This window comes from Engystomops pustulosus, chromosome 2, assembly GCF_040894005.1.
Source record: "Engystomops pustulosus chromosome 2, aEngPut4.maternal, whole genome shotgun sequence".
NCBI classification, from domain to species: Eukaryota; Metazoa; Chordata; class Amphibia; order Anura; family Leptodactylidae; genus Engystomops; species Engystomops pustulosus.
In genome coordinates this window covers 136,348,832-136,367,304 of record NC_092412.1, presented here as the reverse complement: position 1 = coordinate 136,367,304, position 18,473 = coordinate 136,348,832, and the positions used below count along the sequence as shown (strand labels likewise).

General features: G+C 38.9%; 1 protein-coding gene across 9 annotated transcripts in view; it reads right to left on the bottom strand.

The window, feature by feature from the left end:
* Positions 1 to 18,473, bottom strand: part of ADGRB2 (adhesion G protein-coupled receptor B2) — a 300,446-nt gene that overhangs the window by 82,734 nt on the left and 199,239 nt on the right. For all 9 annotated transcript variants that reach the window (XM_072136618.1, XM_072136615.1, XM_072136617.1 and 6 more), the window contains 2 exons: positions 18,286 to 18,372; positions 5,380 to 5,544 (listed from right to left, as the gene is read on the bottom strand). In XM_072136618.1, coding sequence (XP_071992719.1) covers positions 5,380 to 5,544; positions 18,286 to 18,372 — 252 coding nt within the window. The remainder of the gene's footprint in view (positions 1 to 5,379; positions 5,545 to 18,285; positions 18,373 to 18,473) is intronic.

Below are 18,473 nucleotides of genomic sequence, written 5' to 3'. Positions count from 1 at the left end.
GGTTCTAGTACTACCATGTTACAGCCCAGTAGTGAGAGTAAAAGCTGCCAGTTTTACTTTATAAATTTTGCTTCACGGGTAATACGAAATGCAGGAGAAACAAAGGGTTGCCTCCTTTGCCCATATGATTTGGAATCAGTTTTGGTTGGTATTCCATGGGGAATTGATAAATATATCAAGATAGAATTTGGTAAAAGCATTTTCAGGCACCAAATTGAATCTGAATATTTTCTCAATCGCTTCAGAAAAATCTTTCAAAGTTGCGTGTAAAAACTTGGTATCAGCTCCTACCACGTATATGAACCGCCATTTGGGTGGAGAGCACGGAACCTCACTCGACTTGAGTCTGGTTAGTAGCAATCTCGTTGATCCAGCTTCAATCCACCAAAGTCAGGCATTGTTTTCAGATAAAAACTTTCTTTATTGAAGTCGTAAAAAAATTATTGGACATAGCATTGTGTAATTTCCAACGTGTTTCAGGCGCCAGTTGCGCCCTTAATCATGGATAACATAGAATGGTAACATTAAACATTTTATAGTGAATGTGGGACACAGGTGTGGGTTAGATCACACCTTGAAGGGGCGTGTATCACAATTAGACGGCCGAATACAATGTTGCACTCAGCATGGGAACCACGTGATCCAACACTGGCCTAGTTGCGTTGTAGTCAAGGTAACCCGATCACAGGGGTGTTCCTTTCCACCAGGTAACCGTGCATACAGGTATCCAGTGCATAGTTGTGTATCATTTAGCACCTTATGTATACCATTATATATATATCATTTGTGATCATTTTTTGGTTAGTATGTCTGTGTACTGGATGGGCGCATATAACATATGTCTATCACACATAGTACTGTTTTGCCCTAGATGTTAAAGTATTTAATTCCTGTATACCACATGTCCTGGTGTGTTTAAACTTTTACCTCTCCTGATACCCTTGATTTTTAAAATGGTTTTATCATGTTATATTTAAATTAAGTAATACAGATAATTTTTTAACTCCATTCCTGTTTCCTCATATGTCTCGTTGGGGTTGTATAACCCGATCACATGATCATACACGGAAGTGACAGCAAGAAGTTGAAGATCGCTTGCGGTAAGTAATCAATTGTTATGAAGCTGTCGCGTTCGTGTTGATTGTGTCCTTGATTGAAAAAAGACATACAAGTTCCATTTATGAAAGATAAAATCACAGTAAGGTATGTTAAAAACAATGTTATTGACATTAAATACAGCAAATATGGAAAAAAGGAAAAAAAATGCCAGAGGAACAAAAGGCAAGGCAGGAAAACAGAAAAACACACAAGAAAAAGGAGGGGAAGAACCAAGAAAAAAACTCAAAAAATGGCAACAAACCGCAGAAATAACAAAAAAAACACAAAAACAATTATGGGCAAGACTCCTTACATTAATAGACTAATGGTAATGCAATATTAACTCATTTCTGATGTTCATGCCTCTGGGAGCCATGGTATCTAATTGCATGATCCAATAGGCTTCCCTATCTAAAAGGAGTCTTTTAATGTCTCCGCCCCTTCTAGTTATTTGAACTTTTTCAATGATAAAAGCTGAAAAATTATAGGTTGATTTATCATGTTGGTTCCGAAAATGGGCAGATGCTCCACTAATGTTTCTGCATTCATTGCCATTAACATCATTTACATGTTCCAGTATCCTTGTTTTAAATTTTCATGTTGTGCAACCCACGTACACCTAATCACATATACGACGTGAAAGCTGTTACATGTAAGATGTTGTTTGATTTTGAATGTCTTGTCCCCTGCGGTATTGCAAAAGGATTTGACAGGTACAATAAAATTGCAAGTGCGACATTGTCTTGACCCACACCTGAAAAATCCACAATTATGTAACCATCCCTGGTGTGATGTGTCATTCTTCAGAAGGGAGGGAGACAAAATATTCCCGAGTGTGCACCCTCTTGTAGCCACCAACCTGCAACCATTACCAAGAATATTTTCAAGTTTGTCGTCTTCAAATAATAAAGGAAGGTGTTTGACAATAATTTGTTTAATTTTATGAAATTTTATGAGTGGGGTGGTGTTGTCTTCCCCACTATGAGTGGGCTTTGATTTTTTTATGTAGTAGTGAGCTGCGATCTTTTTTGCTGGTTATATTGAACGCCCTGTCTAATGTCCATTGTGGATAACCTCGTTGTGACAATCTGTAGGAAATATCTTTGGCTTCCCTCTGGAAATCCAAATCCGAACTGCAGTTTCTTCTAATGCTTTGGATGTTGACTGTTAAAATGTAAAATCGTATTCCCTGCTGTGGGTTTCCTATATGTGGTGGAGGTAATGTGTTTACCTGTTTGTCCGTGTAACTTTAAATCCAAAATTGTGACGTCAAATTAGGAGGAGATCATCGTTGTACCTGCCATACCACTCAATATTTGACAGGAAAGGATTTTCTTCCGTATAGATATATTGCATCTCCCACCATGACATAACTAAATTTGCTAATGAGGGCAAATATTTTGCCCCCATTTCTGAGTCTGTAAAAAGAAATGATTGTTGAACATAAAATAAAATTGTATCCGGCTGTCTAATTGTGATACACGCCCCTCAGGCGAAAGTTAGAAGGGATCTAACTCTCACCTGTGTCCCGCATTCACTACAAAATGTTTAATGTTACCATTCTATGTTATCCATGATTAAGGGCGCAACTGGCGCCTGAAACACGTTGGAAATTACACAATGCTATGTCCAATAATGTTTATATGACTTCAATAAAGAAAGTTTTTATCTGAAAACAACGCCTGACTTTGGTGGATTGAAGCTGGATCAACGAGATTGCTACAAAGTGTTGGCTAGCTAATATTGTCATTCATATAAGAGCTTATAGAGGATGAATGAAACATTGTAAAATATTTACTAAATAAGAAAGGAGCTTTTTCTGACAAATATGTATTAGAGGGGTTTATATGCAAATTTTCAGGACAATTGAAGCAACATCGGTTCGGACTGTTTTGACTCGTACCCAAAGTAAATCTTTTGAAAATTTTGAGGAAAGCTTCTATAAAGCAAATCTTGGATGATTCACTCATCTTTAGAGCTTAGTCTTAGCCTTGGTACTCTACACAGCACAAAAATAGAATGGAGGAGTATAACTTCCAACTTTCAGTCTATTCTGGGCTCCTTCAATATAAGTTTGACTTTTTACTCTGTAGAGTATGTGGTCACAGTAGTTGCCAACAAAATTATTACTGCCAATGCACAGAACCATTATCATTCATATTTTTTATTCGTATTACTCCCTAGCTTCTTTATTAAACATCTATGGTCTTCTTACTTCATTTTATAACTTTGTCTCTCTATTTTGGACTCTATATTTATGTCATACATCTTCAAATTCCAACTCATTCAATACAGGCTGTACCTAAACCCATTGATGATATTCAAAATGGTTGACCACTTTACCTCACACATTACAAAAAACATGAGGTTAAGTGGTCAACCCCTTTAAAGGAAACCTACCACTTGTAGTGGCAGGTTTCTGATGGAAATACCGGGCACCAGCTCAGGGTGAGCTGGTGCCGGAGCTTATTTTCGTTAGTGTTTTAAACCGCGGTATCGCAGTTTAAAACACTTTTTAAACTTTATAGCCGGCGCAGGCAGGTACGCGCTCGGCGCTTACCATGCGCGCGGCTCTCATTCACTTCCTATGTAGCCGCGCGCACGGTAAGCGCCGAGCGCGTACCTGCCTGCGCCGGCTATAAAGTTTAAAAAGTGTTTTAAACCGCAATACCGCGGTTTAAAACACTAACGAAAATAAGCTCCGGCACCAGCTCACCCTGAGCTGGTGCCCGGTATTTCCATCAGAAACCTGCCACTACAAGTGGTAGGTTTCCTTTAAGGCTAATTCACAATTCTGGTTTTTTTAGCAGTATGCTATGCGTCATTTTCATACTGATCTTTTACTTTCTATGTTTTTTTAAAATCCGATAGAAAAACTTTGAGAGCCTTTCCTATTTTTTCACGTTTGCGGATCAGAGAATGAAGTGGAGTCAGACATTTCAAGGATAATGTTGTGGAACCAGATTTTATGCCTTCTAACTAATGGTAAACCATCACTTTTTTTTGCTGATGTGACATGAAAAAACAACAGATGTAGATGACATCAAAAAAATTTATGTGGATACATAATGGAAAGACAACTGTACAATGGACACACCGTTGTAAATAACCCCTTACTCTTACTTTGCTGAACATTAAATTGTTCTTGTATGTAGAAGATGCACAGTCCGACCGTGCAGCAGAACACTGCTTTATGTGCAGAAATTTGTGTTGCGTCTTCTGTACAGTTGGGAAAGTTAATGATATACAGTCAATTGCTACATCTTTTTATATATATGTCTAATTTTATGAATGTCTATTGATGAAATGGTACTAACAGCCAGTTGTAATTGGTCAGCAGTAAAGATGTAATGGGGTAGTCTGGCTCATAAATTGTGAATATACCACATTGTATTATACTCTGATTAAGTTTGTGGAGTGCTTGTTTTGTCCAGATGTGTGCTGCTGTAGGACCATAAACTAAATATCCTAATGGGATAAGAATCATTTTATTTGTTGTTGTTACTTTTACTATAGAAATTGCGAACAGAAGCAAAAGAGTATTTAACGAAAATGTGTTACTTTGTTGTTAACTGGGTTTCCCAGTTAATCCCGTCTTTCTATTTACTTACATTGTGGTGGGTGTCCCTGCCCAGTGGGATGGGTCCAAGAAGATACAATAGAGGAAAAAGCAGCAGCTCCCTGTTGTAATCCAGTGAATCAGGTGTTCTCCTTAATACATGTAACCTTTCAACACTCAGGGGCACATTTACTTACCCGTCCCGTTGATGCCGCCGATCTGGAATGTCCGAAGAGGATTCAGAGCTTCCGCGATTCACTAAGATCGTACGTCCAATTTCCTGCATGTGTCGCTTGCCCCACTGAGGTCACCTTCTTCTTCCTGGTACATGTGAGTGCTGATCTTGCGGCACAATTTGGTTTTTAAATTCCGTGGTTTGTCCGAATCAGTCGGGTTATCCCACGTCCACGCCGACCGAATTGTGTCACATGTAAGCCGTCAACGATGCGCCACAATCTGATCACATGTGCCAAAAACCCAGGGCAATTCAGGGCAAATCGGAAAAAAACAGGAAATGCGTCTGACAGACCCTTAGTAAATGTGCCCCTCAGTCCTTGTCAAGCAGCAGTCTTGCTTGACAAAGACAGTGTTGAAAGGTTACATGAATTAAAGAGAACACCTGATTCACTGGATAACAAAAGACTGCTGCTGGTTTTTCTTCAATTAAAACTTTATTTTAAGCATTTTATTAAAAAAAAAATGTGTATAAGAACAATTTATACCAGGACATGTAGCTGTGTTGTTGCAGGTCCGTGTTTCCCTCAGTGGACCGCTGCACAATGTCCCATATGGAGATGACACACAGGATCGGGTGCGTACTTGGCTGCCTTGACCACATGTTGTTGAGCAAACTCCCCACTGTGACCATCCTTCAGCAGCAGGGTCTCCTGCAAAAGCAAGAAAATGCAGGGTTAACACTTGGCAGAGTGACGCACATAACAGGCATAAACTGCTCTTTGTAATAGCGCAACATTTGTAGATTAATAATAAGGTACATGGTTTAATCCTTTTTTCTGTATTATTGCACTAACTGCCACTGTGATAAAGTATTTTGCTAAGGCCAACACTTTGTCACCGGTAGATTTTATGCCGTGTCTATCTTCATTAGCCCGGCTGACAATCTGCTTTATTTCCTCCTCGTCACAGTGCAGCCCCCAGAAAGTATGAACAGCCTTTCAGTGACAAGCCACGCAACCTTCTGAACAAATGTGCGCCAATCGCATTGCCCGGCTAGAGTACCATAGGAAAATCACAAAACAACGGCTGAACGTTTGCCAAAGGTGAGACAATAGCTAAATCTCCTCCTTCTGTGGGTGGAATACATTCAATCTCCAAGAATAGAAATGTGTGCAGAGGCATATACACAAACAAACGCACACACAAAACACACAAAGCTCTGACATAAGGGCATTATTAGCAGGCACATAAATATTCATATAAGCAGCCTCCCTTTCCCTACTCAGATGCTTTCTGTCATAAGCGTCCTTGGACCTCATCAATCTCCAGCCGGATAGGAGAAGCGGACTCATAAATCAGAGGGGCTGCGACTATTTTATGCTGGAATCACAACCAGGAAAATGCTGAATAAATAAGTTTAAATTGTAGAATAAATAGATTCTTCTCCTCCCCCATCCTCAATCTCATAGCCCTCCAGGTAAAATAGGTAAACACATAAATTCTACAAATGATTTGGTGTGTTACGACGGACACTTGATAAGGTTCATATTATAGGTAGCATTCCCAGCTGCATCAGACAGCCGCTATGCGACCAGCCAGAAAAGGGTATTTCCCCTGTCTACTAATCTAGGGAAAAATACCAGTGCCAAAAATAAAGCTGCAAACAAATAACCGCAGTGTGGAAACTAACAAGTGGCACCCTTGGGGTGTACAAAGTGGCAGGTCATTTTTTAGAAGTCAGAATAAGGGAGCATGAGGGGCTGGAGAAACCTAAAATATCAATTCTCTTGTGATCCTATGAACAGCTATTCAGCCAATGCCAAGCACTCTAATACAGCAGCCATGAACGATTTATCAATTACACTCACCATTATTTTTATTGTGCTCATTTCTGGATAACCAGACCATAGGTTTCTGAGCATAATCCAGCAATATAAAATACCCAGAAGAATATCATTAAAAATAATAAATCAAGACTGTCAAATAAGAATAAAGACTTTGAATTAGTCATCATACACTACTGGTTTCTATGTAAAATACAATAGTAACATAAATAAGCTGTGGGTCAAGTATAACTTGTATGTGAAGCTACTGTAATCTAGTCAAAGGGATTGTTCAAATAATTTTCCAATCTATGAAAACTCTAAGGCTACCCACACATGAACACTACAAAATTTGGGTCTGAAAAATGCATTTTGGGGACAATATGCATCTATTTTTTAAAGTACCGTATTTTTCAGACTATAAGGCACACAAAAAATCCTTTGATTTTCTCAGAAATCAAAGGTCCGCCTTATAGTCCAGTGCGGCTTATACTTACTTACAGACAACAGCTGCCTTGAACTGTGCACAAGTCTGCCACCTGCTGGTCATTCATCCTTAGAATCAGGTGCGCCTTATCTGGTGCGCCTTATATATGAACCTAGACGTTTCAGCAGGCATTTATTGATGGCCCGCCTTATAATCCGGTGCGCCTTATAGTCCAAAAAATATCTTGGGTAAAGTAAATTAAGCATGATAAACCAGGGACACTTACTCATTTATCCAGTCACGGTGACTGGGGTAATCTTCTTGTATTCATTATCCATGCCCTCCTTCCATCTTAAATTAACTTTTTATAATTATACTAACACTGCTAACAGGGCTTTTCGGGCTTTACCAGAGCCCCTCTATTGTCTGGCTTCACAGGCTGCTACACGGTGCAAGGAGATTACATCAGACAGAGAGAGGGAGAAGTGCTGAGGAAAAGTAGGGGGAGGTGAGCCTGTGAAGCTGTAGCAGAGCCCGTTTGGCTTATTTGCATATTTTTTAAAAGTTTTATAATGAAAGAAGTCATTGATAACAAATATAAGATGATTACCGCACACTTTGCCCGGATCTGTGAAAAAGTGTCACTGATTTATCATGCTTGATTTTGATGGGGCGGCACAGTGGCTGAGTCGGTGGCTCTCCCTACTTGCAGTGCTGGGGTCCTGGTTTCAAATCCCACCCAGGTCAACATCTGCAAAGAGTTTGTATGTTCTCTGTGGGTCCTCCAGTTTCTTCCCACACTCCAAAACATACAGTTAGGTTGTTTAGATTGTGAGCCCCATGGGGATAGGGACTAACTTCTCATGCTTTGTGCTGCGCAATCTGTAAGCACTATATAAATAAAGAATTAGTATTATTATGGTAGTTTTTCTTTAATGAACATTATAAAACTATAGTCTAGGAGTAGTATTAAATGGATCTGAACCACAAAGTTTGGCACAGGCCCTAAGTTCAGTAAGAAGTAAGGGTTCAGCTCAACCCCAGACAAAAATACCTATGTTCAGTAATGGGCCTTACATGCTGGCGATGTGTAAGCCACAATTTTGGGGAGGATTAAATGCCGCCGGTGGCATGTAACTGGTTAGCAACAGAACCGATCACAGGTGTTACTGTTAGGGGTTATAATCCAGGTAAGAACATGGTCATGAGTTCCTGGGTGCCCACATACATTGGCCTACATTTATCAAAACTAGTGTAGTCTGTGCAATGTGTCTGTGGAGTGTGCAGAGTGTACCAGATTAATTAAAATTGTCACCCCCTGCACTGCTCGGGAGGTGTGGACCAGACAGAATTGTGGCACACGTCATTAGTAAATGTGGCACAAACTCTGACTAAGCACAAACATTCCCCTTTAGGTGAACATTTTTTATGTCTTATTGGACACAGTGCAGCTGTGACAAAAAACTGGCGCAGATACTTTATAAATACATGTACAAGCAGTTTGCACATTCTTTTCAGTGCAAAGTCGGACAGAAAACTGGTGCAAACACTTTAATGAATGAGTCCCATTGTGTATTATGCACTAATTTTACAAGAATATTGGTGCAGAAAATCCATAGTGTAATACAGGAGAATGTAATATAGGAGAATAATTAGCCCATATGGTACAATAATTATTGCCCCGCTATTCGTTACACCCTCCGCAAGGGTTCATTGGCTAAATAATATCAACAGCTACAAGAAAGGCAAGAAGGACATTTGTATTATAAATACTTAATTAAAATAAAGTAGTATAGTACTGATGTACAAGCCTTGAAGAAGTTGCAGTTCCAGAAGAAAGGCTGGGAATTGTGCGTGCAGGGTGGGGAACTTCAATGTTAGAGAATACTCAAGACAAAAGTTTGTATCACATAGCACCTACAACCATGGTAACACCTACAACCTCCAGGATGATAAACAACCCAACATGCATTGGGTTAACAATATATGCACTATGCTGTTTACTATATTTTAAAAGAAGGTACTTGGAATACTATATCCCATTGTCTGCTTTTTCACTTTGTTCAGGAATTTGTTTTCACTAAATGAAATAATAAGGGTGGTCCAGTGGCTAAGTGGTTAGCATAACAGCCTTGCAACGCTGGAGACCTTGATTTAAATCCTAGGATCATCTACAAAGATTTGTATGTCCTCTCCGTGTTTGTGTGGGTTTCCTCTGGGTCATCCGGTTTTCTCCCACACTCCATAACATACTGGTAGGTTGAATAGATTGTGAGCCCCATGGGGACAGGGACTGATTTGGCAAGCTCTGTGCAGCGCTACGTAATTTGTGTGCACTATATAAATAAAGGAATTATTGTTATTTATTATTATTATATAGCAATAATCATAATAAAAATGATTAATATTATTTTTATTATGTCTTTATTTATATGATGCAATTATATTCCACAGCACTTCACAGATCATGGGGTTTATATTCAAATAAATAAATAAATACATTGAGATGAAGTTCCGGTATCTTTTGTAGGTGTTGAGCATAATATAATAATTGTGTAGTATATGGGATTTAATTAAATTCCAGAAACATGTTGTGGAAAAAGTTGTCAGCAGAAATGTGTGCCGTTTAGTGGCTGTTGATCCTAGTCCGAAAATCAACCTTTCAATGTAAAGCTTGAGCTCCACCCCCTGCTGCTGTAAAACAATAGCGCAATAAAAGCGCATCACAAATCAAACAATTATAGCTGGTATGTGATGATTGCTGAAGGGCTACAGAATTACCACTAAATACATTCTGTAGCCATTCTGCTATATGTCCCTTTTTCTCTGGACAAGTGGGTTCCATCTGACTTACGTTTCATTAACCTGTCATAATGAGACCTGTCATAATGAGATACATATGAAGCAATAATCCAAAACTAACCTTTATTTTAAAATTCACCATAAGGTCCAATGGTACTGAACGTCAGTTTTCTGTATACAGATGTGGAAAAGTTTTACAGGCTGTAGGGGTTATGCTTCATTAGAAAGGTCACCAAAACATTAATGACAAAATCACTAATGAAAATAAACATCTTTCTTCGGCAGGGTGCAAAATGAAGGCATAACATAAAGTTGACTTTTCTTCAGGCAAAAGGCTTTAACATAAGACAGGTTATCCTCAACATACAGTCTGTAAAGCATCTCTGACCCAGTCCTGAGACAACAGCAGGAGAAAGACAGCAGACCAACACTTCAGGCTTGGAGCCACACACTCCCAGCACTGCTACACCTCCTGGCTAATAAATGCAAGGAAACACCTGACCTGGATACATGGGAGTAGTGATCCCACCCAGCACTCAGACTACTCCAGTAAAAGCAGCTATACTACTTTTAAATAAGGGTCTGAAACCTAAGGTTCCTGACAAAGATGAGCGGCTTACTTCACTGAGGCCAGGCACCTCGGTGACATGTATCGGCCCTGAACCACAATACATGTGCCTTATTACAAGGCACAAAACCATAGCACAGAGTATTAATTCCATCATATATAGAGAGTCTTTCAATGGCTTTTGTGTTTGATACATTCGATTAAGATTCTCATGTATTGCTGAATAAAGTAAGTCCAAGGGTACCATCACACAAATGCGGTAGTAATGCGGCTACGTTGTGGGCAAGATGTGGTTGTGATGTGTTCATGGTATGGCTGAAAGCTGACAATCAACACAGTTTTCCAATAATTCATCAACAAACTTATTATTAATTGAATGATTCAATTTAACAGCTGCCTTCGTTGTGCAGGTTGCAAAACCACCATTAAAAAGAATGGATCAGTTTGTTAATTTTGCTCTGCACCATGACCACATCATTGGCCCATCATGACCAAACTGCTTAATCGTACCCTCTACATCACCCCAGTTAAATCAGCCATTCTTTCTAGACATGTCTTTTGATTTTTTTTCTAGTGATCTGTCAATGTCAAGATTGCTCTGAATTTATCTATGCAAGTTAACTTATGGTGCGCAAAAAGCGTGACCCTAACTGCTGGGGCACCTTTTTTCATAACTACACCGGCCCAGCAGCACCCAGCATTGTTCATGTATACAATTATTGACATAGAAGAAGTTGTACAGAGGAGACAACAGCTATGTTTGGAAAGGTTCAAATGCTCCATCTATAAAGTTACAACCTGTTGTACTTAAAGGAAGAGAATATGGGTTGTCAATTACAGAAAATACAGAACAAGTCATAAAGAAGCAGTAACCAGCAGTGAAAACTGTGGCATGTGATTTATAAAATGATGGAAAACCTAAAATCTATCATATACAGATGTGCTGTGTCAGAACAATTTTCTTTAATAGTGATACTGACAAGACTCTGACAATACTGACTCTTGAAATTTGTTATTCCCTGTTTTGTCTAAAACACCACCAGTTCTGAAAGTCCTGAGAAAAATGTCATACAAATTGGGCATCTTCCCAACCATTTTTCCATTGTTTTCTTGCCTCTTAAAAATTTAAGACATTCTGCAACAGGTCATAATACTTCCTTAGTTCTGTGTCTACTGCACCCGTGTAGTTTGTAGTAAGAGCCAGTAAACAAGCTCAACCTGTACCTGCTGTCATATTTCCTTTATTTTACACTAACATAATGATGACCGTACCAACATTATAATTATAATAATAATAGTAATAATTCCTTTATTTATATAGCACACACAGATTAAGCATCCCTACACAGAGCTTGCCAAATCAGTCTCCAGACTGCTGGAATAATGGGGGAAAAACAGGTGAATAATATCCTATATTCACAGTATTTCTTTTGCCTTGAAATACCTTAAAGAAATAGTTTTTTCAGTAATGACACTGTTTTAACGTTTCTTATTATGAAAGGGCTTGTACCCTTGGTTGTTTTCTCTTCCTGCCTTACGAAACCATTCTTTTCAATGTCCCTTTTCACCCTTTAATTATTTTCCGAGGACAACTGATCAGTGAAAAAAAAAAAAAAGAAAAGTGAAAAGGTACAGGCAGTCCCCGGGTTACGTACAAGATAGGTTCTCTAGGTTTGTTCTGAAGTTGAATTTGTATGTAAGTTGGAACTGTATATTTTATCATTGTAACTCCGCCCAAAATATTTTTTGGTCTCTGTAACAATTGGATTTTAAAACATGTGGGTTATCATAAGAACCAGGATTAATAATAAAGCTTAACTGCAGACACCTTTGATAACTGTTTATTGTAGCCTAAGGCTAAAGTACAGTAAATTACCAACCTCCAGAGGTCCGTTTGTCACTATGTTCTTAAGTAGGGGACATTTAAAACGATGGTTCAGTAAGGCATTAGAGAAGTCAGAAATACTCAGTTAGACTGGCATACTGGTTGCATGTCCACAAAAATGCAGTCATGTGATGTCTGTGCAGTCTGTATTGTATCCGCATCCATTTTTTCAGATCCGTAAAAATGGGTTTCTAATCTTCTTCCTGCCCTGCCTAGTTGGTTGCCTAACAACATTTGAGTTATACATGGACCGTTAATTTTTTATCTGATCCATTGACTTTTATGGAGATCTATGCTCCACATGTAAGAAATAAATAGTGCCGCTGCTAGTTTTTTCTATCGGTCAACGAATACATGCCAAAAAACGTACATGTAAACAGACCCAATCAATGGAAAAAAAATAGCAAAGCGATGTCAAAAACAACCGTCTGAGTGAGTCCTAAATGAAGCTTCCAGTGAAAATAAACAGACATGTAAAGAGCTCTAATAATCCAATAGATGGTCCTACTTAATAACTGTCCAATCCCACTCATGAACACAAGACTACGTTAGCACCACAGCCTTAGCGCTCTGTCTATCTCTCATGTGGATATGGGTTTTTATTGCGCACTAGCCCTACGTAAAGATATTGACTATTTCTTATTGATCACATTCACATTCCCCTCAGGTATCCTGCCTAGCGTCATCATATTTAATAGTCTGTCCTACACGTTTCGCCAGAATTATACTGGCTCATCAGGGATCAGGACTAGTAACACATGCCATGGAATTAACAATGTTACAGCAATAGCGGCACTGGCCAGGAGCCCATACATGTATACAGAAGCCAACAAACAAGCTAACAAACATGCAGTTGGACACTTGAGGTTGCATTGAGTATACGTATCACTGGTTGAGAATCACTGCTCTACACCAGATGATGTTATAAAAATCAGACTGCCTGTTCAACATGAATTATAGTGATATAGTGGCCTACAATGTACATGTGAACTTTTCTGGAACATGTCTACTCTGCTGTGGAAATCTCTTTAGGATTTGAAGCAGAAATCAGTATAGTAAAAAATTACAATGGCTGGAATGGAGGAAAACCAGTGAGTTTTGTTTGACAAAATCGCTCTGTGGGAGAGATTTATCATAAGGCGACCCCCACCCCCTTGATCCGCCGTATACATCAAGAGGATTAGCCCTCAGACCAGAGTGGGTTTGTGGAATCAAAATGATTTGTGTACTACCAACATTACTCCATTAGGTGGGTGAAATAAAATTTTAAGAATTGTCTTTAATTGTCTACAGTATGTCTCAAACAATGGCTGTACTAGTAAGGTATTAAGCAAATATAACTTTAAATTTAGTCATATGACAAATCCCTCCATCAGTTGCGTAACTAGAATGGATTGGGCCCCATAGCAAAATTTTGGCAAGGGCTTCCCAAACTGTGGTGTGCAAATAAACAGGCCAACACGATGTAAAGTAAGACCTCTATTAAAATGAATTTTATTAATTAACATCATACCCTTAGAGGCACCATGTAACATAATGCCCCCTTCAGAAATTGGTATTGTTTGATAATAATTTGATAATATAAATTTTCTGTATCAAGTTTTCATGCTCTCAAGACCTTTGCTTGCAGTCATTCATTATTTACTCCCAGTGGATAAAAATCTGTCTATGGTCATGTGATGTCAGAGTGGTACATAGCTTATTATATTACAGCTGTGATTAGTGTGACTTCACAATGGGAAGATTATGATAACAATGGGACTACCAACATATCCTTACAGCGTATCCACTGTATGCCCATGGAATCAAATACCCCAGTTCAGAACCTCTCCTCCGAAAGCGAGAGAAGGATCAAACATCAGCAGCAGATGTACAGGATGTCTCTATATAAGGACAGTTACATAACTGAGGAATCACCCAAGGTGTACATTGAGTGGAGGGCACAGATAGATGCCATATACTGACATCTGTCTCCTCTGAAGAAATGCCTTCAGCAGGACTACTACACTTTTTAATTCTGTGTTTCCTAACACTAAACTTTACATACATTAACATTTACACATCTACCTACTTCAAAGCAGGCAGAACACGATCAGGAGATTATCAAGGGCCATTCTTTATAATTCCATCCAGGTAAATGGGGACTTACTGTTGGGGAGGCACAGCACAAGTTAAAGCAGCTGGACATCGATGAAGTACACATACCTTGGAGGAGAGAGGCCATGGGTCCTCAATGTGTCTTTCAGTCCCAGTTCAGTCTCTTTCCATGCTTTCCTTTTCACCCCCCCCCCCCTCCTTCTGACTACAACATGGGGAGGGAAAGGCTTACTGGGGCATAGACACAGACATAGGATGGTGCGTGGGGAAGGTAGTGTGCAGGAGTCTTCAGTACTGCTTCATGAAGAGTGTGAGCATGCACAAGGTAATACCTGCAAATAACTGTCTGGCTGCATGCAGGGGCTCTGCTAGGCCCCTAGTACTGTGCTCTGCATGCAGCCAGGCAGTTATTCACTTTATTATCTGCTGAATGGTCAGCCTCTCCCCTGCTGTTAACTCTGCCCCCGAGCTTGTGGGCTCCCCTAACTGTGTGGGCCCCATAGCGGCTGCTACAGCGGTAGTTCTGCCTCTGCCCTCCATTGTGTAAGCTTACACCTCATAGTCTTTTTTCACAGTGGGATCATGACTGCTATCATATGAGAACTGAAAGGTGAGCACATGACCTTTAGTTTTGTGGGTTAGGAAACCCAACATGGCTTATACAATATAATGAGATATTTGACCTGAACACATTTCAACTTCATGTTCAATCAGCAACAAAAGGTCAGCAGCACATTTCTGGATTGTTAAATGCTTAAACATACCAAGGCTTTATGGCCTCAGGTAATTACCACCCCTGTACTTTCTAACGCTGCCTGGTTTTACTGTCACTCACACCCTTAAAGGAAATCTACCATCAAAATCAAGCATGTCAAACCAGGGACACTTATGAATGAATGATGGTAGATTTCCTATAAACTCCTGATATACCAGTGCGCCAACCTATTGTTTGATACTTACAGGTTGATGCAATTTTCTATTGGTTTAACATGAGACATGAAAATTATGCCTAACAGCTTGTGTAGAATAATATGTTAGAAAAAGCTATATCATGCTCCAAAGACACGTTCATTTTTTATGGAGTTTACATTTTGTGGATAGGTAATATAGCAGTACCTATTGCAATCATTTGGAGTTACAATATTTTCCTGATCCTGCCGGCAAAAGGTTCTTCCTATATTAGACAACTGTTCCGTGCCTGGTGTAAAGATGTCTCTTTCATCAGTGCATGACAATAAGCAAAGCAATTTTAGTTCTGCAGGCAGCTGAATAGTGAATACAGTTCAAGATTATAATACACAATTACTCAGGGTCATTACCATCTTTCCTTGTTTAATTGAATTAATGATATGTGTTAACTATATAAAAGTATGCCAGCATGCACTTAAAACAATACTTTTCTAAAAAGGTAAAAAATTTATCATAGGAGCAATAGGTGGAAAGGAAAGATAAAATAAAAGTGGAAAGACATGGCAGGGAAGGTGGTAAGAAGGAGTTGTGTCATTGTTTTATGCAAGGAGATAGGCAGGTAAGCGGTGAGCAGGACCTCATCACTATGTAACAGGTAGTACTGTAGCTGTAATAACCTCAAATCAATTTCCATAAACAGGAGAGCCTATGTCAAAATTAATCGGCAACATAGCTTATACTGCAGTATATGTGTAATCGCTGAATCTCATGAATTACTGATCAAAAATATCTGCATAGACAAGGAGAAAATTTTACAATGTGATAGAGTATGGATGTATATTACATGATGTCCTCCTTCAAGGTCTTTTATTTGTCACCAATTCTAGGTTTTATTACTCACCATTACATCTTTCTTTACCTTTTTTTCCTTAAAGAATAATCTAATGTATTCCTTAGCCTTACTAATTTACAATATATACACATATTAATAATATTTCCTTTATTTATATAGCCCACACAGATTTTGCAGCACTACACAGAGCTTGCCAAATCTATTTATTTATCTATCTATCTATCTGCACTTTGTCTGTATTGGTCAATAATGATCACATGACCTCCTCCATTTTGTTTATATATCTGTACACAATCATGGATATTCATCTTGAGAAAGGCTCACTGTTTAGAGCCGAAACATTGCTCTTTCACATGGAATAAATCCACTAAGGTATTTTTCACAACAATCTGGTGTGCTGCCTTTTTTCCTTTGTCTCTATCTATCTATTTATCTATCTATCTAGATACAGATATATCTATATGCCAGGCCCCTACTTAAGAACACCCAACTTACAGACGACCCATAGTTACAAACATATCTCTGAACATTGGTAATTTATTGTACTTTTGCCTTAGGCTATAATAAACAGCTATAACAGTTATCACAGGTGTCTGCAATGAAGCTTTATTGTTAGTCCTAGGTCATATGACAATCCAAAATTTTTTAAATCCAGCTGTCACAGAGACCAAAAAAATTCTAAAATATACGGTTCCGTATAGTTGTACGGTTACATACAAATTCAACTTAAGAACAAACCTCTAGAACAGTGATGGCGAATCTTTTAGCGACCGAGTGCCCAACTGCAACCCCAAACCCTCATTTTTCGCGAGGTGACAACCAAAAATTAAAGCAGTAACTTATTGCTGCCTGTTCTTCAACAATGTTCAATCATACTGGCCTCCTGAGGAAACCAACACAGTAGAAAGAAGGAGGGAAAATTTGCATCATTGCAGCTTTTTTTCCAGTGTCCCTCTGTACAAAGAGAATCATGGTGCCAGCAGGAAGTCCTTCAGAGATAATTCGGCCCTGTCTACACATTCTCCCTCCTCCTACAGTCCCAAGTAGCCAAGATAGTCACTTTAAAATAACACTGAAAGCAGCATCTTGGCTTCCAAGTTGCTTGGAACTGCAGGAAAATTCTTTGAGTCCTGTCTTGTGTGCTGGGGCGATGGCCCGGGTGACCACAGAAATAGCTTGGAGTGCCGCCTCTGGCACCCTTGCCATAGGTTGGCCACCACTGCTCTAGAACCTATTGTCTACAAAACCAGGGGACTGCCTGTATAAAGCATATATAGTAAAATACATTATTTGGAAGATTTCTTGTACATATTTTAAATTGTATTTTCTCTATACAGGCGGTCCCCTACTTAAGGACACCCGACTTACAGACAACCCATAGTTACAGACGGACCCCTCTGCCCACTGTGACCTCTGCTGAAGCTCTCTGGATGCTTTAAAATAGTCCCAGATTGCAATGATCAGCTGTAAGGTGTCTGTAATGATGCTTTATTGATAATTCTTGGTCCTATTAGAGCAAAAAAATTTGAAACTCCAATTGTCACTGGGGCAAAAAAAAAAAAATTGCCGGGAACTACAATGATAAAATATACAGTTTCGACTTACATACAAATTCAACTTAAGAACAAACCTACAGTCCCTATCTTGTATGTAACCCGGGGACTGCCTGTATATTTCAGAAGCAGCCATCTTGCCTGAGAAAATACATGAACCATAGGTAACAATAGTCTGAATCAAGGGAATTGTTTAATATTCAAATTTTGCTGGAAACTGCATTAACTTAAATCTGGACCAACTAAATATGGTGAACATCCCATGAGATACTACGTATCTTTATTTTTCAGTGGAGATAGATTAAGACAAGTCTTGGTTAATACATTTGTTTTGTTGAAATAGATGAAATGACCATTGCTTCCTTGGGAGGTTGTTATTATATTATTAACATAAGTGGACAGCATCTTTATCTAAAGGTTGGATTCACATCGCTTTTTAATTTCATATATCTTGGATCACAACAAGAATGTAGTATTGTGTTGACAAATGTACAACACATATAATAAAATTGGACTCTATAGACTATATCTCACCTGTCTGTGCCATGTATACAGCAGGCTCATCTGCAGATCGTGGCCTCTGGGTTTTGACTTTTTGATTCTCTTCCTGTTCATCTTCACCTTGAAATGGAACAAAGTACAGTGATTAACAATAATATGATTCATGTAAAACTCATAACTATATTCACAGTTTGTAGAACTGTAGTTCAGTTTGCAGTAAA